At 32.2% G+C, this 18,717-nt stretch overlaps 1 protein-coding gene across 1 annotated transcript; it reads left to right on the top strand.

The window, feature by feature from the left end:
* Positions 1-400: 400 nt before the first annotated feature.
* On the top strand, positions 401-16,390 carry LOC130648306 (ATPase inhibitor mai-1, mitochondrial-like). The gene is made up of 4 exons (XM_057454345.1): positions 401-610; positions 13,772-13,797; positions 13,954-14,017; positions 15,054-16,390. The coding sequence occupies exons 1-4, from the start codon at positions 509-511 to the stop codon at positions 15,264-15,266; spliced, it is 405 nt and encodes a 134-aa protein (XP_057310328.1). The 5' UTR covers positions 401-508; the 3' UTR covers positions 15,267-16,390.
* The last annotated feature ends 2,327 nt before the right edge of the window (positions 16,391-18,717 follow it).

Here is an 18,717-nt window from a genome sequence, read left to right as displayed (position 1 = left end):
ATTTTTCGTCAAATTTACACTTAGTCGCGCGACTTATCTGACTAACCCTGGATCCGCGCCTGAACTTATATTTTTTTATTATATTTATTTTTTACTCGATTGATTGCTAAAACTGTAGATTGTTTTTTCGCAAAAAAGAAACAGTAGTTATCGCTGCATAAAACACGTTATTTTTCCTTACTTTATTTTGATAATCCTCGTCCAAAAAGGCAACAAAGAAAGCTAGGAATTAAGTTAAGATCCTGTACCGGTGCACTAGATTTACAAATATGGGGCCCGGTAGTAAAGTTTCATTACCGGTGCAGCAGTTCTTAAATCTATGAATCTGGTACCGGTTCAGTAGTTTTTCGATGTACGATTCCGGTACCGGTGCAGCAGACACTTCGTTCGTTTTAATATCAATTTGGTGCGTTACTGGCTCCCCGTTTTTCTGCTGAGGTACCCAAACGTTCTGCATGTAGAAGCCATTATCATTTCATTTTTTAAATTATAACATTACCTATACATTATGGCTGCAGTCCTAAGAAATGTTAAATCGAAACGACTGTATCCCTTCGTCCTTGCAAGAATGATTGGGGGTTACGGTGAAGCTGGATCAGGAGCTGGGCGAGTAAGTAAAAGCCTAAATTTTGTACACGGTCAATCAATGGTCAAGATGCTAATATTTTTATTATTAGGTTTTGTAATAGGTCAAATCCATGTTGTAAGTCTTAATATATTTTTAATTAAAGGGCTACAAAACAGGTTAGAAGGTATGTCTCATGCATGAGACATACAACATTATCATGTTTACAAGTAAGGAATTGTTGGCTCCTAAGACTTTAAATGTTTGCATTTTGCCATGACCATTTGTGTGACAGTTAAAAAACTGTTACAGCCTAATGAAAATCAGTACAGCGAATTTTCAAAAACAAATATATTCCATATAGCATATGATCCGCCAACCCCGTGAATCCGATAACTCCGTGAAACTGGCTATCAAAGCCTACAACAACTTACCACAGCTCTGTTTTTTTCACGGAGTTGGCGGATTATATGCTATATTCAGAGCTCTCTTCAAATCCAGAAAACGACCTTAAAATTAGGGGGGCTTTTTGGGTTCAGCAATTTAAAAAAAAAAATTGTCTGAGAAAGCCCGCATTGATTTTAAAAAAATTATAAAAAACATATATATATATACAAAAACACAATTAAAGTCAGCTACTCCTGCATGACTAATGTCGGCACGATAATCTCCGGGCATAATAAGCAAACTTTGTTCCCACCGGATAAAACTTTCAGATGCAACTGCAGAAAAAAAGGAGAATGTCCTATGCAAAATCAATGCTTAACATCAAAATTAATTTACCAGGCAGAGGTCGGTAATAACAAAGATGAAGAGAAAAGGATATACGTAGGCGCCGCTGAAACTACGTTTAAGGAAAGATATCGAAATCACAAACGAGATATAAAATCATCGGGGTATAGAAAAAGTACCGCATTGTCAAGCTACGTTTGGAACTTGAAAGATCAAAACAAAGAGCCAATTATCAGTTGGAAAATTATCAAAACCACGAACGCTAAAGCCAGATTGAATTATTGCAAATTATGTCTAACAGAGAAAATTGTGATTTTGAACTCCCTTGACGACCCGAAATTACTTAACTCAAAAAACAAATTTATCAATAAATGTCGTCATGACAACAAATACTTGTTAAAGAACGTTAAGAGAATCGGTGTGGGTTAAATATAAGAGTTGAAGATTTTAAGATATGTTTATGATTTTGTATTAATGCTTGTTTTGTTTTATCTTATAGATTTAACAAAATATTTGGTAACTTGTACCTGATGATTGTTTAACATGAAACTTAAAGTCGTACAAAAGTACCGAGTATTTTATTGAATCTGACACACATAATATATATATATATATATATATATATATAACTTTGTAAATTTTCTAGTCAGTTGGCTGAAGATTGTGTTCAACGAACGCATGAAACTTTGAGTTCCAAACGAAGTTGTTTTTTTCATTTTACACACTATATATATATATATATATATATATATATATATATATATATATATATATATATATATATATATATATATATATATATATATATATATATATATATATATATATATATATATATATATATATATATATACATTTTGGTTATATTTAAGCACCAATGTTTTATCATAAAACTTTACCGGAATTTAGTCAGAATAACACAGCATTACTCAGTCTTATTATTTTATTACTAGCTGATTTTTGTGGAAAAATCCACTGATTTCTCATTTAATTCATGTAACAGATATATGTCCATCAAAAAACAAACATTATTATGTAAATGACCAAAAAAATTGAACATTTAAAAAAACTGCAGTATAATGTGACATTTCAAATCTAAATCTACTAAAATTACTTGCCATAACCCTTTGACAATGCCAAAAATAATAGGAAAGAAGTTCACCAAAGCATTTCAAACTACATCCCACCCATAAAATTTAAATCACTCATAATGTCACATAATGTCAACGATCAATCTAACAGTTCATTTTATATCAATTTTTGCACCAAATTTATAATACTAAATTCTCTTGTTTTGGTCCATTGCATACCCACGATGTCTTCCACAAAAGTTTAATCAAATATAAAAGATTAGAGGTTAACGACAAAATCACAGTTTGCAAAATTTAATTCTATTGGTATATATATATCTATTGCATGTACCCTCTAAAACAACATTTTAATCTGAAATGTAAAAAAAAAAACAAAAAAAAAACAGTTTGCAACAAAAATCAATTATAAAAAAAGAATGGTTGTAGAAACTACTTCTGATTCAACACAAATCTGTATTTTTTGACATTTTGCATGTTGTCCTTTACCCATTAAATCCTACTATAAAATTAAAAAATTAGTTTTTTATCGGTTTGTTGCACAGAGTCCTTCCCGGTAAGAATTTATAGAAAATATAGAAAACACAACTTGCAAAATCTAATTCTTTGTTTGTGTATGGACGACCTCACAAAATATGTCAAAAAAGTTTCAGTTATATCATCTAAAACAACAAAAATAAGTTCTATCAGTTATATATTTGTCATGTCATTGTCTTGCACAAAATGTTCAACTTAAAGATTCACCAGGCACAGCCTGTAAATTAAAAACAACAAAACAAAGATCAGGTATTTTGGTCTATTTCATACCATCCTGTCCCAAAGAATTTATATAAAATGTGAAAATTGAGTTGTAAAACTGAATTATGCGAAATACCATTTTTTATATGCATATAAAGTATATGCCTTCTACAACAATAAGTTAATCCAAAATGTCAAAAAGAAGAAAAAAATAGCTTATAAAGAGTATAAAACCGAAATCAACAAAGTAGCTCTTTTGGTGTATTGAATATTGACATATGCACAAAAGTTTACACTAAATTTAAAAAACAGTTGTGTTTAGTAATTCTAAATCAACAAACATCAGTTCTTTTAGCATTTTGATTTGTCTTTGCCCACACACTCTTACATGAAAATATCAAAACCATAAATTAGAAGAAATTAAATTTACATTTAAAATAAGTAATTTCTTTACTTTATTTTCAGAAATTTTTGCAGACAAACCAAAAAAATAATCAGGAAAATGCCTAAAATTTTCAGGGTTTAATAACGTTTGCTGGATTTTGTGGGAATTTTACTTTTTGTATATATCATGTCAGATAAATTTCTCATTTTAATATAAAAAACAAGGTGAAAAGGCAAGGTGAAAAGTTAAATTCTATTAAATTAGTTCTTTCGGTAAATTGCATGATCTTTTTGCCACAAAGTTAACATATTTTTTTTTAAAAAAAAAAGTTTGTATATATATAGTATATACACTATGTATATAAATGGATAGTAACCCCAGCCTTTCCTGTACATTTTTTACATTAAATGTAAAAAATGTAAATTCTTCCACCACCTCCCCCCAAAAATGAAATTAAAAAATAAATAATCAAAAACCCATGTAAATACTGCAACAAAATCAAAAAATGTAACAAAGCTAAGTAAATTTTCCCCACAATGTCAAAAACTTCTTTTAAATAAGAATTAAAAAAAGTCAAAGTTTCTTCGGTGTTACCATGTATACAGTACTCCCTCAAAAAAGTTTATATAAACTTTTCTTAAATGACATGAAATATCATAAGGGAGCGTTCACATATTACGTAATCAATTTTTCACCTATTTTCTACTCCCCCCCCATGTAATCAGTCGTAATTATTTGGTTGACCCCCTCTCAGAATTACGTCATCATCTACTGACCCCCCTTTCCCCCCAAAAAACAAAAAATCCGTAAAACACGACGAATATTTACAGTTTTATATTTTATTTTTTATATTTTATATGCAAGATATATATCTTGCATAGAATATGGCGAATACAAATGCTGTAGATAGTTGATATTTTCCACACTCATGATAAAAAATAATGCTGTTAATTTTTTTTGATTTGCTTGTCATCAAACTACTTGACCCCTCCCCCCTCCCCTATAATCAAGCGTAAGCAATTTCGATGACCCCCCTCCCCCCACTTGATTACGTAATATGTGAACGTTCCCTAAACAAAAAAATTTGAGTCAGAACATCTGGTGTTAACATGTATTTATGTCATATAGAACAAAGAGTAAGACAATATCACTGACCCCGTAAATATAGCTAAGAAAGTGTTGGGTTATACAAGAAAGATTGCATATGAGTATTGGATGAAAGTATTATTGAGCAAGGAAGGATATTAGAAAGCAAGAGAAGCTGTCGGATTCCATCAAAAAGATTATAGACTATCAGAACAAAAGATTTCTAAGGAAGAAGAATATTAGAAAGTCTTATAGAAGACAAAAGGTTAATGGTTTTAATAACTATCAATAGTAGAAGAATTGGAACGATCTATATTATGACCTTAACAAGTTACAAAAATCCACCTGTGTTAAAAGATGGGTCCAATTATATTGATTGGAAAAAGGAGTTAGAAGTGTGGCAAGCACTGACAGATTTAGCTGATGAGAAGAAAGCTTTAGCTGTATTTGCTTCATTAGATGGTAAGTCTAAAAAAACTGCCTTACAACTTGACATTCAAGATTTAAAAACTGAAGATACGGACAAATTGGACAAGATATTTCTTAAAGATTTAAAGCATCGTGCATATGAAACATATGAAAAATTTGAGCAATTTAAAAGGAAGAAGGACATGTCGTTACAGGATTATACCATTGAGTTTGAAGACCTTTACTATAATTTGAAAAAGTATGATATTGATTTACCAGATGCTGTTACAGCTTATCGATATTTAAATAGTGCTAACCTTTCTATGCAACAGAAAGAAATTGTTCGAGCAACAATCCAGATTTAAAGTATAACTTGATGGTTGATCAAGTTAAGAAGGTATTTAATGAATCTTCAAATTCAAAAGAAGATGATGATGCGCCGGCTCAAATTAATGAGGTTTCAGGTGATAGTACTTCCAACGAGACATTTTATGGTGCTTCACACAGCAAGGTTCCTCACTCATGGTATGCGGACAGAGGGTGGAACAGACGGGGTCAGGGATATCATGGGCATCAAGAAACACAAGAGTATAGGTTAAAGGATTATTGTAGAAGCAGTGGAAATCGAAGTGACAGAGAGGAGAATAGAAGATCGGATGATCGTCCAAGATGTTACATCTGTGCAAGTATTTACCATTTTGTTAGGGAGTGTCCAGATAAAGCTAAAAGTAAGAGTGATGAGATTAAACTTCAATTTTATACGGAGGAAATAATGGAAACTCTCGTTGGTGAGCGACATAATTCCACACTTGGCAATACAGTGTGTAAAATGATGGACAAGCCTAATTATTCATTAGAAACAGCTGTGGCTTGGGCTGTTGCTGCTAAGAGTTCCTTAAAAAACGTACATGGCTTTTCACCGAATCAACTAGTGTTTGGCAGCAATCCCAATTTTCAAGTTATAGAAATTAATCATCCACCCGCTCTAGAAGGAAGGACAAGTAGTCAAGTAGTTGCTGATAACCTGAACAGACCAGACATTTACCATGGCAGTATTGGATTCTGGTTGCACTAAATCAGTTTGCTGGCAGAATTGGTTAAACTATTATGTAGAAAGTCTTTCAGACGAGGATACTTCATCAATCAAAGAAGAGCCATCATCAACAGTATTTAAATTCGGAGATGGCAAAGAAATCAAAGCATCAAAACGTGTCACCATCCCTGCTTGGCTTAGTGGAAAATATGTTAGCATAACAACAGAAGTTATAGACAAGGACTTACCATTACTATTTAGTAAGCAAGCAATGAAGAATGCAAAAGTTTTTATTGATTTTGAAAATGACAAGGTTGAAATTCTGGGACAAGAACACCAGATCCAATTTAGTTCCACCGGACATTATTGTATTTCCATTAACAAAGAGGGTAGCAAAATTGAAAAGACTTCTGCTCAAGTATGTCTGATAATGAATAATTTGGATGATACTCAAGAAAAAGAAAAAGTGGCCCTGAAATTGCATAAACAGTTTGTGCATCCATCAAAGGACAAGCTTCAGCAGCTTTTGAGAAATGCTGATGTAACTGACCCAGATCTTTTAAAAATGATTGCTGAAGTTTCAGATAGTTGTGATACATGCATCAAGTACAGAAGAAATCAACCAAGACCAATTGTTGGGTTACCACATGCAACAGTATTTAATGAATGCGTTGGCATGGATTTGAAACAATGGTCGTATGGTGATAAAGTTTGGTTGTTACATCTTGTTGATCACTTGACCAGATTTAGTGCATCCTGTGTTATTCGAAGTAAAAGGAAAGAAATTATCATTAACTCAATTTTTTAAGATCTGGATTTCCATATTTGGGTCTGCTAAAAAGTTTTTAGTGGATAATGGTGGGGAATTGATAATGAGGATTACCATAGCATGTGTGAAAATTTAAACATCAATATTGTTACAACAGCTGCTGAGAGCCCATGGAGTGATGGACTTGTTGAGCGACATAATTCCACACTTGGCAATACAGTGTGTAAAATGATGGACAAGCCTAATTATTCATTAGAAACAGCTGTGGCTTGGGCTGTTGCTGCTAAGAGTTCCTTAAAAAACGTACATGGCTTTTCACCGAATCAACTAGTGTTTGGCAGCAATCCCAATTTTCAAGTTATAGAAATTAATCATCCACCCGCTCTAGAAGGAAGGACAAGTAGTCAAGTAGTTGCTGATAACCTGAACAGACCAGACATTTACCATGGCAGTATTGGATTCTGGTTGCACTAAATCAGTTTGCTGGCAGAATTGGTTAAACTATTATGTAGAAAGTCTTTCAGACGAGGATACTTCATCAATCAAAGAAGAGCCATCATCAACAGTATTTAAATTCGGAGATGGCAAAGAAATCAAAGCATCAAAACGTGTCACCATCCCTGCTTGGCTTAGTGGAAAATATGTTAGCATAACAACAGAAGTTATAGACAAGGACTTACCATTACTATTTAGTAAGCAAGCAATGAAGAATGCAAAAGTTTTTATTGATTTTGAAAATGACAAGGTTGAAATTCTGGGACAAGAACACCAGATCCAATTTAGTTCCACCGGACATTATTGTATTTCCATTAACAAAGAGGGTAGCAAAATTGAAAAGACTTCTGCTCAAGTATGTCTGATAATGAATAATTTGGATGATACTCAAGAAAAAGAAAAAGTGGCCCTGAAATTGCATAAACAGTTTGTGCATCCATCAAAGGACAAGCTTCAGCAGCTTTTGAGAAATGCTGATGTAACTGACCCAGATCTTTTGCATGCATGCGGCAAGAGAAGCCTTTATAAAATTTGAATCCTCTGAAAAGCTTAGAAGAGCCTTGAACCATAATGTAAGACCTTCAACAGGTGTGAAGTATGTAGCAGGAGATAAAGTATGTTATAAACGGAGATCTGATGTTACTTGGAAGGGTCCTGCTACTGTGATAGGACAAGAAAGTCAGCAAGTTCTAGTGAAACATGGATCAACATATGTTAGAATGCATCCATGCAGACTAGGATTAAAAGAAGAAAAGTTAGAAGCACATGTAGAAGTGGAAATTGACCATGAAGACAAACAGGAAACTGGAAAGGAAATATTGGAAGATGAGGAATTAAGTAGTGAAGCATCAATTACTAACAGCAATGTTAATAATGATACAGGTATGGATACTTCATTTGAGAATAACAATTTATTGAAGACAAATGTGAAAGCAAAGAATATTATGCCAAACATTAAAGATAAAGTGAAATACAAAACACAAGTTGGTTGGAAGACAGGAACTGTGCACTCAAGAACTGGGAAAGCAAGTGGAAAGTATAGGAATTGGCTGAATATTGTTGATGAAGTTGGGAATGTTGAGAATTTAGACTGGTGGGATTTTGCTGAAAAGGTATCACAAGAGGCTTTGATATGCTTGAATAAAGCCAATGAAAATGAGATTAAGTCTGCCAAGGAGAAGGAATTGAACAACTGGATCGAAAATAAAGTTTTTGATGAAGTGGAAGATAAATAGCAAAGTTGCATTAGCACCAGATGGATTCTGACAGAGAAGAGTGTTGATGGACAAAGAATTGTGAAAGCTAGATTAGTGGCACGAGGTTTTGAGGAGTTTGAAAAACCAATTCAGACAGACTCTCCAACTTGCACAAAGGAATCATTACGTTTAATGTTGTCAATTTTAGCTTGTAAGGAATGGGACTGTAACTCTATTGACATTAAAGCTGCCTTTTTGCAAGGAAAACCCATTGAAAGAGATATATACCTTAAACCACCTAAAGAGTTCCAGAAAGATGGAAATTGAATAAAACAGTCTATGGCCTTGCAGATGGATCTAGAACATGGTATTTCAGAGTAAAGGAAGAACTGTTAAAGGAGTTGCAGTAAGTAAATTTGATGCAGGATTGTTCTACTATCGAAAAGATGGGCGTCTACATGGAATTATGGCAACCCATGTAGATGATTTTTGTTGGGGTGGTACAAAACGTTTTTTAAACAATGTGATATTGCCATTGCATCAGACCTTTAAAATTGGGACAGTGCACAACACAGCATTTCAATATTTGGGATTAGATTTAATGAAAAGAAAAGATAGCATTATTGTATCACAAGATTCATATTTGCAGAAGATTACAGTACTCCCCATTGATAAACATAAAGATGAATTGTTGAATACGAAACAAAAACATGATTTGAGAGTATTGATTGGACAATTAAATTGGTTAGCTACACAGACACGTCCAGACATTCTTTTTGATTGCTGTGAACTAATGGGTAACATCAAAGATGCCACTGTTTCAGATATGCGAACTGCCAACAAAGTGTTACAAAGAGCCAAGTGTGAACCTGTGAAATTGAAATTCAAGGCAGTTGGAAACATAGAGGAAGCTAAACTTTTGGTATTTCATGATGCATCATTTGCTAATCTAAAGAGAGAAGGGTCTCAAGGTGGATTCTTAATTTTCTTAGTGAATCAACTAAATCAATCACTATCCCTCATTTCGTGGCAGTCAAGAAAATTGAAAAGAGTAGTGAATAGTACCTTTTCTGCAGAGACCATGCAATTGATCGATGCTGCTGGCAAAGGATATTATATTCGATGTTTATTCGAAGAAATTTTCAATATTGCACCATCAATTCAATGTTTAACAGATAGTAAAACACTTTACAATGCTGTACATTCCACAAAACAAGTTTTGGACAATCGCTTAAGAGTATATTTGGCTATTTTGAAAGAAATGATTCGAAATAAAGAAGTGAATCAAATAACATGGGTTTCAAAAGAACAGCAAATCGCTGATTGTCTTACCAAACGAAGTGCTAGTTGCAAGAATCTTCTTTTTACGTTGGCAACTGGTGTACTCAAACAAGAAAAAGAAAAATAGAGGAGATCTGAGGAGAGATTTGTACATAGTTTAAACATTTTTGTTATTTTGTTAATACTAACCATTTTGGAGTTAATTTCGTTTCGATTTTAAACTGGCCACAATATGGATTGGTTAAAGTTGCTGTGTTGTTTATGTGTCAAATGACTTATGTTGTTGTTAACTCGGATATAGCTGCATATGGATATCCATTCAATTCTGTTAATAAATTTGGTTGAACTAAAAGTTGATCAAACTGACAAAAGAAAGAAGAAGAAAAAGAGGGGAAGATTGTTAACATGTATTTATTGTCATATAGAACAAAGAGTAAGACAATATCACTGACCCCGTAAATATAGCTAAGAAAGTGTTGGGTTATACAAGAAAGATTGCATATGAGTATTGGATGAAAGTATTATTGAGCAAGGAAGAATATTAGAAAGCAAGAGAAGCTGTTGGATTCCATCAAAAAGGTTATAGACTATCAGAACAAAAGATTACTGGGGAAGAAGAATATTAGAAAGTCTTAAAGAAGACAAAAGGTTAGTGGTTTTAATAATTATCATCTAGAACAACACAAATCATCACACTTGAGCTATCAGAATTACTACATGTTAAATAAAAATCGTTTTGTCATATTTCATGCAACCGATGTAAATTTAGTTACACAAAATGTGAAAAATACATTATTTGCATAAAAAAGAGCCCTTAGATACTTTTTTAAAAGGTTTTGTGGCTTGTTATATCTTCTAATTTAAACTTAAAAGGTCAAGTCAAATAAGTTACAGCCATATTCCTAGCAAAGACCACTAAGATAACTACGGTAGCTATAGCTTACACGTAAAAAGCAACATAAAACTCAGAGGTTAGCTAGGTACTGCTGGTAATCTTAAGTTTAAAGCTAACATTAGCTAGCTACAGTAGCTAATAGGTGGCAGATAAATATAAACTTGCGACTTAGTTAGGTAAAAGAACATGGCTACATATTTATAAATTCCTAGCCAGCTAGTTGTTGTTGATGTGGTTGGCTTTATGATGCTAGCTATAACAAACATGTCTCGCATCAATAATATCAAATCTGAAAAAAGCATAAACAAACCTTACAGAAACCTTTCTATACTTCATTTATATACCATGCCCCTTTTTAATTGTTTTTGTAAAGATTTATTTTGAAGGAAAGAGTACACAAATGCTTAAAAAGAACAGCCATCTTTTATGCAAAGACAATTTCCGTTACTTTGTGCTAGGAACTTCATTTAACAAACTTTTGACGTTTGTTTTGATCGTCAGGGGAAACTTGGAATTTTCAACAAATACAATTGCTTTATTTTGATTACGTGGTTTGATTCATCCAATTAAATTTTTTATTTTGATCACGTGATTATAAAACGCAACAAACAAACGCAAGCGCAAACTCGTGGCATTTTTCCACAAAGAAGACATATTTTTTTCGGCAACATCAAAGATTTTTTCGGTGACATCAAAGCAAAATAAGGGAAACTTTGCCTGTCACAGAGACACGGAACTGGCGTATTATTATATAGATTATTAAAATTGTTGATAGAAGAATTTATAATTTAAAATGAAATCTGCAACCCAGATACTCAGATATAAAATTATAAGGAACAAGAATTTTCTCATAAACTCTGCAACACAAATACAATTTAAAGAATGATAATTTTAAAGAATCATATCAAAGTGGCAATGGCGATCAGCAGATACGGTTGGTGCGTATCTGCTGATAATTGCAATGTTATCTTTAAATTATAAATTCTTCTGTTTAAGAATGTTCGGGCATCATATAAAAGCTGCAACGTAAATAGACACTTTTAAACAACGGAAATTTTTTAGCTGCAACACAGATGCACAGATATAGTGAGTAGGTGCATATCTGCTTTGCAGTTTTATTTTAAATTATATTTTTTCTGTTTATACATATCTAAAGTTTAGCTGTTTCTGCTTCACATAATGATGTGATTTTGCATTGAAAACAATGGACGTACATGCATGTCCACAGGTTGAAAATATAAACAACAGATCACCATAATTAGGGAAATCAAGTAAAATGAAAATCTTACATTGTATAAAATTTCTGCATTTGTTCTTGACAAAAGAAAAAGGAACACCTAAGAAAATTAATTTGGGCACCTTTTGTATTTTTTTCTTCTGAAAAACCCACAATTAAGGTAATTTATATGTAGTCATGTTTTTTTATTCCCGTGCATGGGGTTGGGTACAAATGTACCAACCCTAACCCATGCAGTGAAAAATGACTGACGTCACCACCTCGTTTTCAAGTTATTTGGCCTCAAAGTTTTAAGCGCACTGTAATGGCTTCATTAATTTAAAGTAAGATATTGACCTTAAAGTAGTGATATTGAAGCCGTGTCATAACGTCAGAAAATTTAACGTTTGAGACATAACTTTTTTGGAGACATCAAAGAAAAATGAACACATCCACTTTGCCTGTTACAGACAGACAGACACTCATACACACAGTCTGCGTATTATTATAGAGATTGAGTATACTGTAGGTTGATCTTTCGACATAGCATTTGCATCTTCTTGCCTATCACACAGTTGTTAGAGCCAAAAACAACAAACATAAGCATTTAAATGTTTTTTACTTACTTTTGATAGCTTTTAAAGCGATCCTTTAAGATGATCATCCAAAATGATCGTCTTCAGTGACCTGCATGCCATCCTATAAAAGGACAAAAGGCAACACCATACATAAGTCTCATCTTTCCACACACCAAATCATATGTAAAAGTGAGTTTGAATGTGCCCTTCTATTTGCTGTTAGCCCTGATTTGATTCCATCTGAAATTTTAGATAGAAACCTATCCAGCAGCTTCTTTCTCACTTCTTTTGGTAAGAAATTAGATAATTTTGCACCATGCAGTGGCAGAAGGAAGCTCTCAGATTCTAAAGGTTGCTATGTAATGTGCAGTTGTAGGGTTCTAATAAACATTTTCTACCAAAGCGTGTGTTAATGGATCCATCTATTCTGTTGTGATTAAGGTTTGGAACCAAGCCTTCAATGTTTTTTCAAACGTAAATAATTCTGTATCGTTCATGACATCTTCAAAGTCAGTATAAAATGCATTTTCTGAGCGCATTCCAATAGTCAGAGATGTATTTGCCTTTTAATTTTGCATTTAAAGTACCACCTAAAAACTAAATTTCTCAGCGAAAAATGTTTTGGCCGGAAAAACTTTCGGACACAATTTTTTAATTCAGCAGAAAAATTTTCGGACAAGCTTTATAAAGTCAAAAAATGTAAAAAAAATTTGAACAAAAAAAATGAAAAAGTTTTTCCGTCCGAATATTTTCGATCGTAATGTGTATCTGTTAAATGCCAGCAGTGGTTAAACACCACTGCTGGTATTTAACAGATGCATTGGGAACTAAATGTACTGATTTTCAAACGAGACATCGCTTGTCATTAGTACGCCTTTTTTTTCTGTGATAATTAATTCTGAACATGTTAGGAAGCTTATGTCTTTTATGTCTTAGCTTCAAATAAATGTTGATGAAACCAATGAGCCTGAATTATGAATGCGAGGTGATTATTTCTAGCAATAGATTTCTATACCTTAATTAAGTAGTTCTGTTCACAACAATTGAAAACTAAAAATTTTAAGTACCGATTACACTAGACTGGTATCATGCAGTACTTCACTAGTCTGAATAAATGGCAACAAAAAAGGAACCCATTTGCTGCATTTGCACAATATTGTTAAAAATAATGGGCCATTTTCACCCATTATTTTAAAAAGGCTTATTGATCTTCGAACATGTCTATGATATTTGTGTATGCTGTATATATACCCACAATGGGATCTAACTTTAACAAAATAAAATGATACGTTTTGCTTTTATTTAGGGAGGCGGCTCTGGTGGTAGCATCCGGTAAGATATTTTTGTGACCAGTTACTTTCCTTAATAGAATATCAATTGGAGCCGGTTTTATTGTGTCTAATTTTGCAAATTAATAAAAGCAACTTAGGTGGGATGTGTTATAAAACGTGCTATACCTGTTTCCATGTTTCATCTTTGTCTTGATAGAGATGCTGGTGGGGCATTTGGTAAAATGGAGGCCGCTCACGAAGAACAATATTTTCGAAAACTAGTAAGTTAACATTTTATTATAAATGAAATAATCATGCTTTTGAAATAAACCTGCTTTATTTAAACAAAAATGACAGAAAAGGCGCTAAGTTTGGTAAACATATAAGAGCATAGGCAAAATAACATATTGAAACAGATTGGTTTATATCTTCTCATGTATACCACGAGGATTCGATTCAGCTGTATCCTTCCAATAAACCCCCACCCTTAAAATCATTTCTGACAAATACTGTTAAACTTAAAATTTAACAATAAATTTAACGCGCGGGTAAAAATAATTATTTTTACTGACATGCAAAGAAAATTAAAAGAAAACAATTATAAAAATTATAGCGCATGAATCAGCGTTAATAATTAGGGGAAAATATCAACACGCGCGAAAAATTTGGTGTTTTATAATAATAAATAAATAGCCCTTTTGTAATGTAGATCGTAATAAATAATAATGATGATCAAGTTCTTATTAACAATTGTTCCTAATCATCAAGCTCGAAAAATGATAACGGACACATCTTAAAAGTTTATATGGCTACTAAACCAAAAGTTAATAGTTCTTTTGATTTTATAGGCTGTGCTTTAATATCTGCAGGTAAATAAAATACAAGAGATTTTAGGCGAGTAAGATTAGAGTAAAATAAATTACGATTTTTTGCCAAAATGCCCCCTGCGCGTTAATTAGACCCCGCCCGGGTATTAGACACCGCCCGGGTATTTACAGTATTTATTTTTATATATCAATATAACACTTAAAAGTAGTAAACGTTAAACGCTGATCGTTCTTCAACGATGCTTGTAAAAAAAATTTCTAAACCTGTACGTACTACTCATTTACAGAGATCTGTTTCAATTTTCTTTCTTATTACTCGCTGTTAAAGTTGTTTTAATAAGTTCCAGAATCTAAATGCTTGTAAGTTAGTTTGCGTCCGACTGCAGTCCGTCTATGGTAGCAGCAACAACAATCAATCTTTAGGTTTTTTAGGTTTTGGTGAATTTCTTTTGTCAGTTAAAGCAAGTTTAACGTAACATCACTTATTTAGCAATCTGAGTTACTTTCAAAAGTAAAACGTGAACATCAGAAGCAATGCTTGTACCACGACGAGGAGATCAAGTTCCACGAAGACGCGATCAAGCGACACACTGAATCGATCGAAAGACATCGCCTGTTAAAAAGTCAACACGAAGCTACCGTGCGACAACAAGATAGCGTGGAAAAACAACAACTATATGACGAACAAAACAAGAAAAAATAACCCGAAAATTTATCCTGTTTGAAGTTCAATGATACTTTCAACCTTTATTTGTGTATCATGTTATTTTGGTAATGCTAAAATACAGATGTTGACACCTTCAAAAAATTTTGTATATCATTTGTGGTCATGTTGAAAAATAAGAAAAAAAGTAGAATTATTTTCGCGCAAAACTGATACGCGAATTCTTTAGGCTATTTTTTTGAAAGAATTTTTTTATTAGGAATCCTCAAGGCATCACATCCGAATAATAGTTATCCTTTTATTGGATATTTGCCTTAACCTTTATTTAAATCATGTTTTAAATGTTGTCGCGATTTTGACAGTTTTTCTGGCGATTTTCTCTCGTCATCATAGAGCGCAGTATGGATCAGCGCGACGTCGTCTAGTGTAAAGATAAACATAAAGCATCAAGTGTACAAGTGTGAACTAACCCTTAACCCGAATCATTTCCACAAACATTGAAGAAAAGAAAAATATTTTTTTAAACCTTTCTTTTAACTTGTGTTAAAAGCTGTTGGTACAGCTATATTTAATTACCGTTTTTTATGTGATTTTGTACGATGGAACAAAAAATTGTGTTGTCGCAAAGTTCTGATTAGCACCATCTTTGTTACTGACCGAATTTGCTCTCCATTGCAGGTTTTCTACATTCAATATTGATTAATATAAATATTCAAGTATCTGTGCAGGAGAGCGCTAACTTTTTGTATTCAACAATTTTGTTTTTTTCTTTGTGGAAGAAATCTTAACATTAAATATGTAAACATCAATTTCTTTCTTCAAAAACATATTTCTATTTATAGAAGTTTTAAATAATAAAATGATAAAACTAAAAAGGTTGAATTTGGAAAAAAATGTCTTAGATATCATCGTAGACATTTTAAAGAAAGAAGATTCACTTTGAAATAATTTTTCGGTTAACAACAAAGTTTGCGCTTTAAAAAATGTTTTGCGAGATAACAATAAAAATAATGAAATCACGGGCGAAATCTTTTTACTTGAATAATTTCTGAATCTGATTTTGTTGCAGTTTTTTATTATGGTAAGTTTAAGTGCCAATTTGAATTAACAGTTGTTGTAATTTTAAAATTATCCATAAATGAAACATTTGTGTAGCTGTACAACAACGAGCTAATTTCTGCTTCTTTTGTGTCTGGGTTTGTTGTTCCTGCTGTGATTAATTGTGGTTGTCTTCATTATTGTTGTCATGTTTTGAAGCATGCAAGGCAGAATGTTCTCAGAACAACAAAGAAACCATACAGTAACGGATGTTGTGTGTAGCATGATTTAATAAAAGTTGCGTTCTATTGCTAGACAATTTAGGGTGAAAGATTTCCTTGTAACATTTTTATTTTCTTCGTTTTCATTTATTCATGTTATTCTCCTTTTTGTTTTGTAACGAGAAGTAAATAATAAAATACATCTGCTAAAAAATAATGAAATATATAATGAAAAAATCGCGAAAAAAATATAAAGACTTTCCACCTGTCCAGCGGTCGCCATGGAAACATATATAAAAATCTAAGCAATTTTTCGTATAGTAAAACCTTCGTTTTAAAATGTGGCGAACATATAATAAAGTTTTTTTTTCAGCTTTTATTGTTGGATTATACGCGAAACATGGTTTTTATAACTTGTATTTTATCTTTAACATTTTTTTTATTTTGTTTTTATTTTGACTTGTTGATTTGGCTTGCTAATGACAAACTGATTTCATCACATTTGTTTCGTTGTTGTTTTGAGCAAGTAGTAGCAACGAGGTTAAAAAAACGAAGGGTGTGCTGTTCGTGTAAGTATCAAGTATACACTAAGTTTTTTCTCTGCTGAATTAATACATTTTTTATTACATACGATGTGCGATTATCTTGAAGTTGTTATAAGATCAACAGTGGCTTTTTTAAATAAAGTTGCAGAACTTAAAAGTGCCATTTTCATGTTCAACTTTAGCCAAAATTAGCCAATCCCACTAATCAGGGGCTAAAAACATCAATTTTTTTTATTTTGTTCTTTTCTTTTTTATTGCTTCGTCCCATTTTTATTTTTTTTAAGGATTTATAAGTTACGCTGCCATTTTGGTGTCTTTATAAAAATAAATCGCAACGGGTATATACAACTCTTTTTTCCGTCGTAAGCGAGTACGATGGGAATCGTGTCGTGTGTTTCGGCTTTTAGCTAAACATTTTCACCATCACAATATTTTTAAAGTAAAAAAGTCAAATAATTTATTCGACAGATAAGAAATGTGTGATAAGGAATATTTTGTTAAATAAAGAGGAAAAACGATTTTAATTTTTAGAAAAATGTAAAACTTAAAATTTTATTTTGAGCGATATTTCAATCTTTGTCCGTTGTTAAAATTCTGGCTATCAAACTGTTTTGCTACACTTTTTTTAGAAGAACCAGGTTAGGTTTCAGCCTTATTTTTTAAGCTACACAAACTTTTGGCTTATTGTTGCCTAAGTTTTAAAAAATTTAACCTTATTTGAAAAACAATAACTTAACTTAATATACTTTTGTAGAACTTACATCTGAAAAGTGTAATTTTGCGAATAGGATCAAAATAGACCTGTTTCAATATCCATTTCCATTCCGCAAAATACACAGCCGGAATAGACATACTAACCTGAAAACGAGGTTAGTTTAGAGACAATTTTAATTTGTCAGCGAAGTGATGGACATATAGTTTGTTTACCTTTATTATTTCTCAAATTAAATTGTCAAATGAAAAAATTATGAACTTTTGGTAAAAAAATAGAACATGGCACTTATTTTATACCCATTGAGCTTATTAAAATTACTGGTTTATATTTTTTTCTAGTGTTTAGCTAGCTAGCTATTGTTTTTCTTATAACTATGGTTTGGATTTTATATTTTTGGAAACATCTGTAAATAACATTATGAGTTGGCTATCCCTTTCCTCCAAGGCTATCCTAAGCATGTTGGGTTGGCGGTATTAGACTAAATATTGGTCTTCATGTTATATATTCAACAAAATGTAATAAGAGCAATGCAATCACCCAAGGTAGTACCCATAAGTATCCTTGAACCTTGATTATTTAAAAATTATGGCCTGTAAGAATGTTACAGTTGTAGCTACAGATAATTGTTGTTGTTCTTTAAATTCACAAAATTTTCTGTCAATAGGTAGTATTTCTATAAGTATTGCCAGTAATATTATATTTACAAGTTTTGCCAGATTGTTATTCCACGTCAAGTATAAACTAATGGGTATTGTAATTTATTTGTATGTAAAAGCAAAGATCAAAAACTTATGTATATAAAATAATTTTCTTAAGGGGTGCTCTTCTTAGACAAATTTGATAGAACTAACATAAAAACTTTTCTGTATTATGCTTGTTGAGTTTCTGAATTTAAGGTACTGTAAGGGGACAATAGATTTTTTATACAGATGTATTTTAATGAAGTTATAATCAATAGGCATTTTTGAAGG

Source organism: Hydractinia symbiolongicarpus, chromosome 6, assembly GCF_029227915.1.
Source record: "Hydractinia symbiolongicarpus strain clone_291-10 chromosome 6, HSymV2.1, whole genome shotgun sequence".
NCBI classification, from domain to species: Eukaryota; Metazoa; Cnidaria; class Hydrozoa; order Anthoathecata; family Hydractiniidae; genus Hydractinia; species Hydractinia symbiolongicarpus.
The sequence above is the reverse complement of the archived record's forward strand: the minus strand, read 5'-3'. Positions and strand labels throughout refer to the sequence as shown.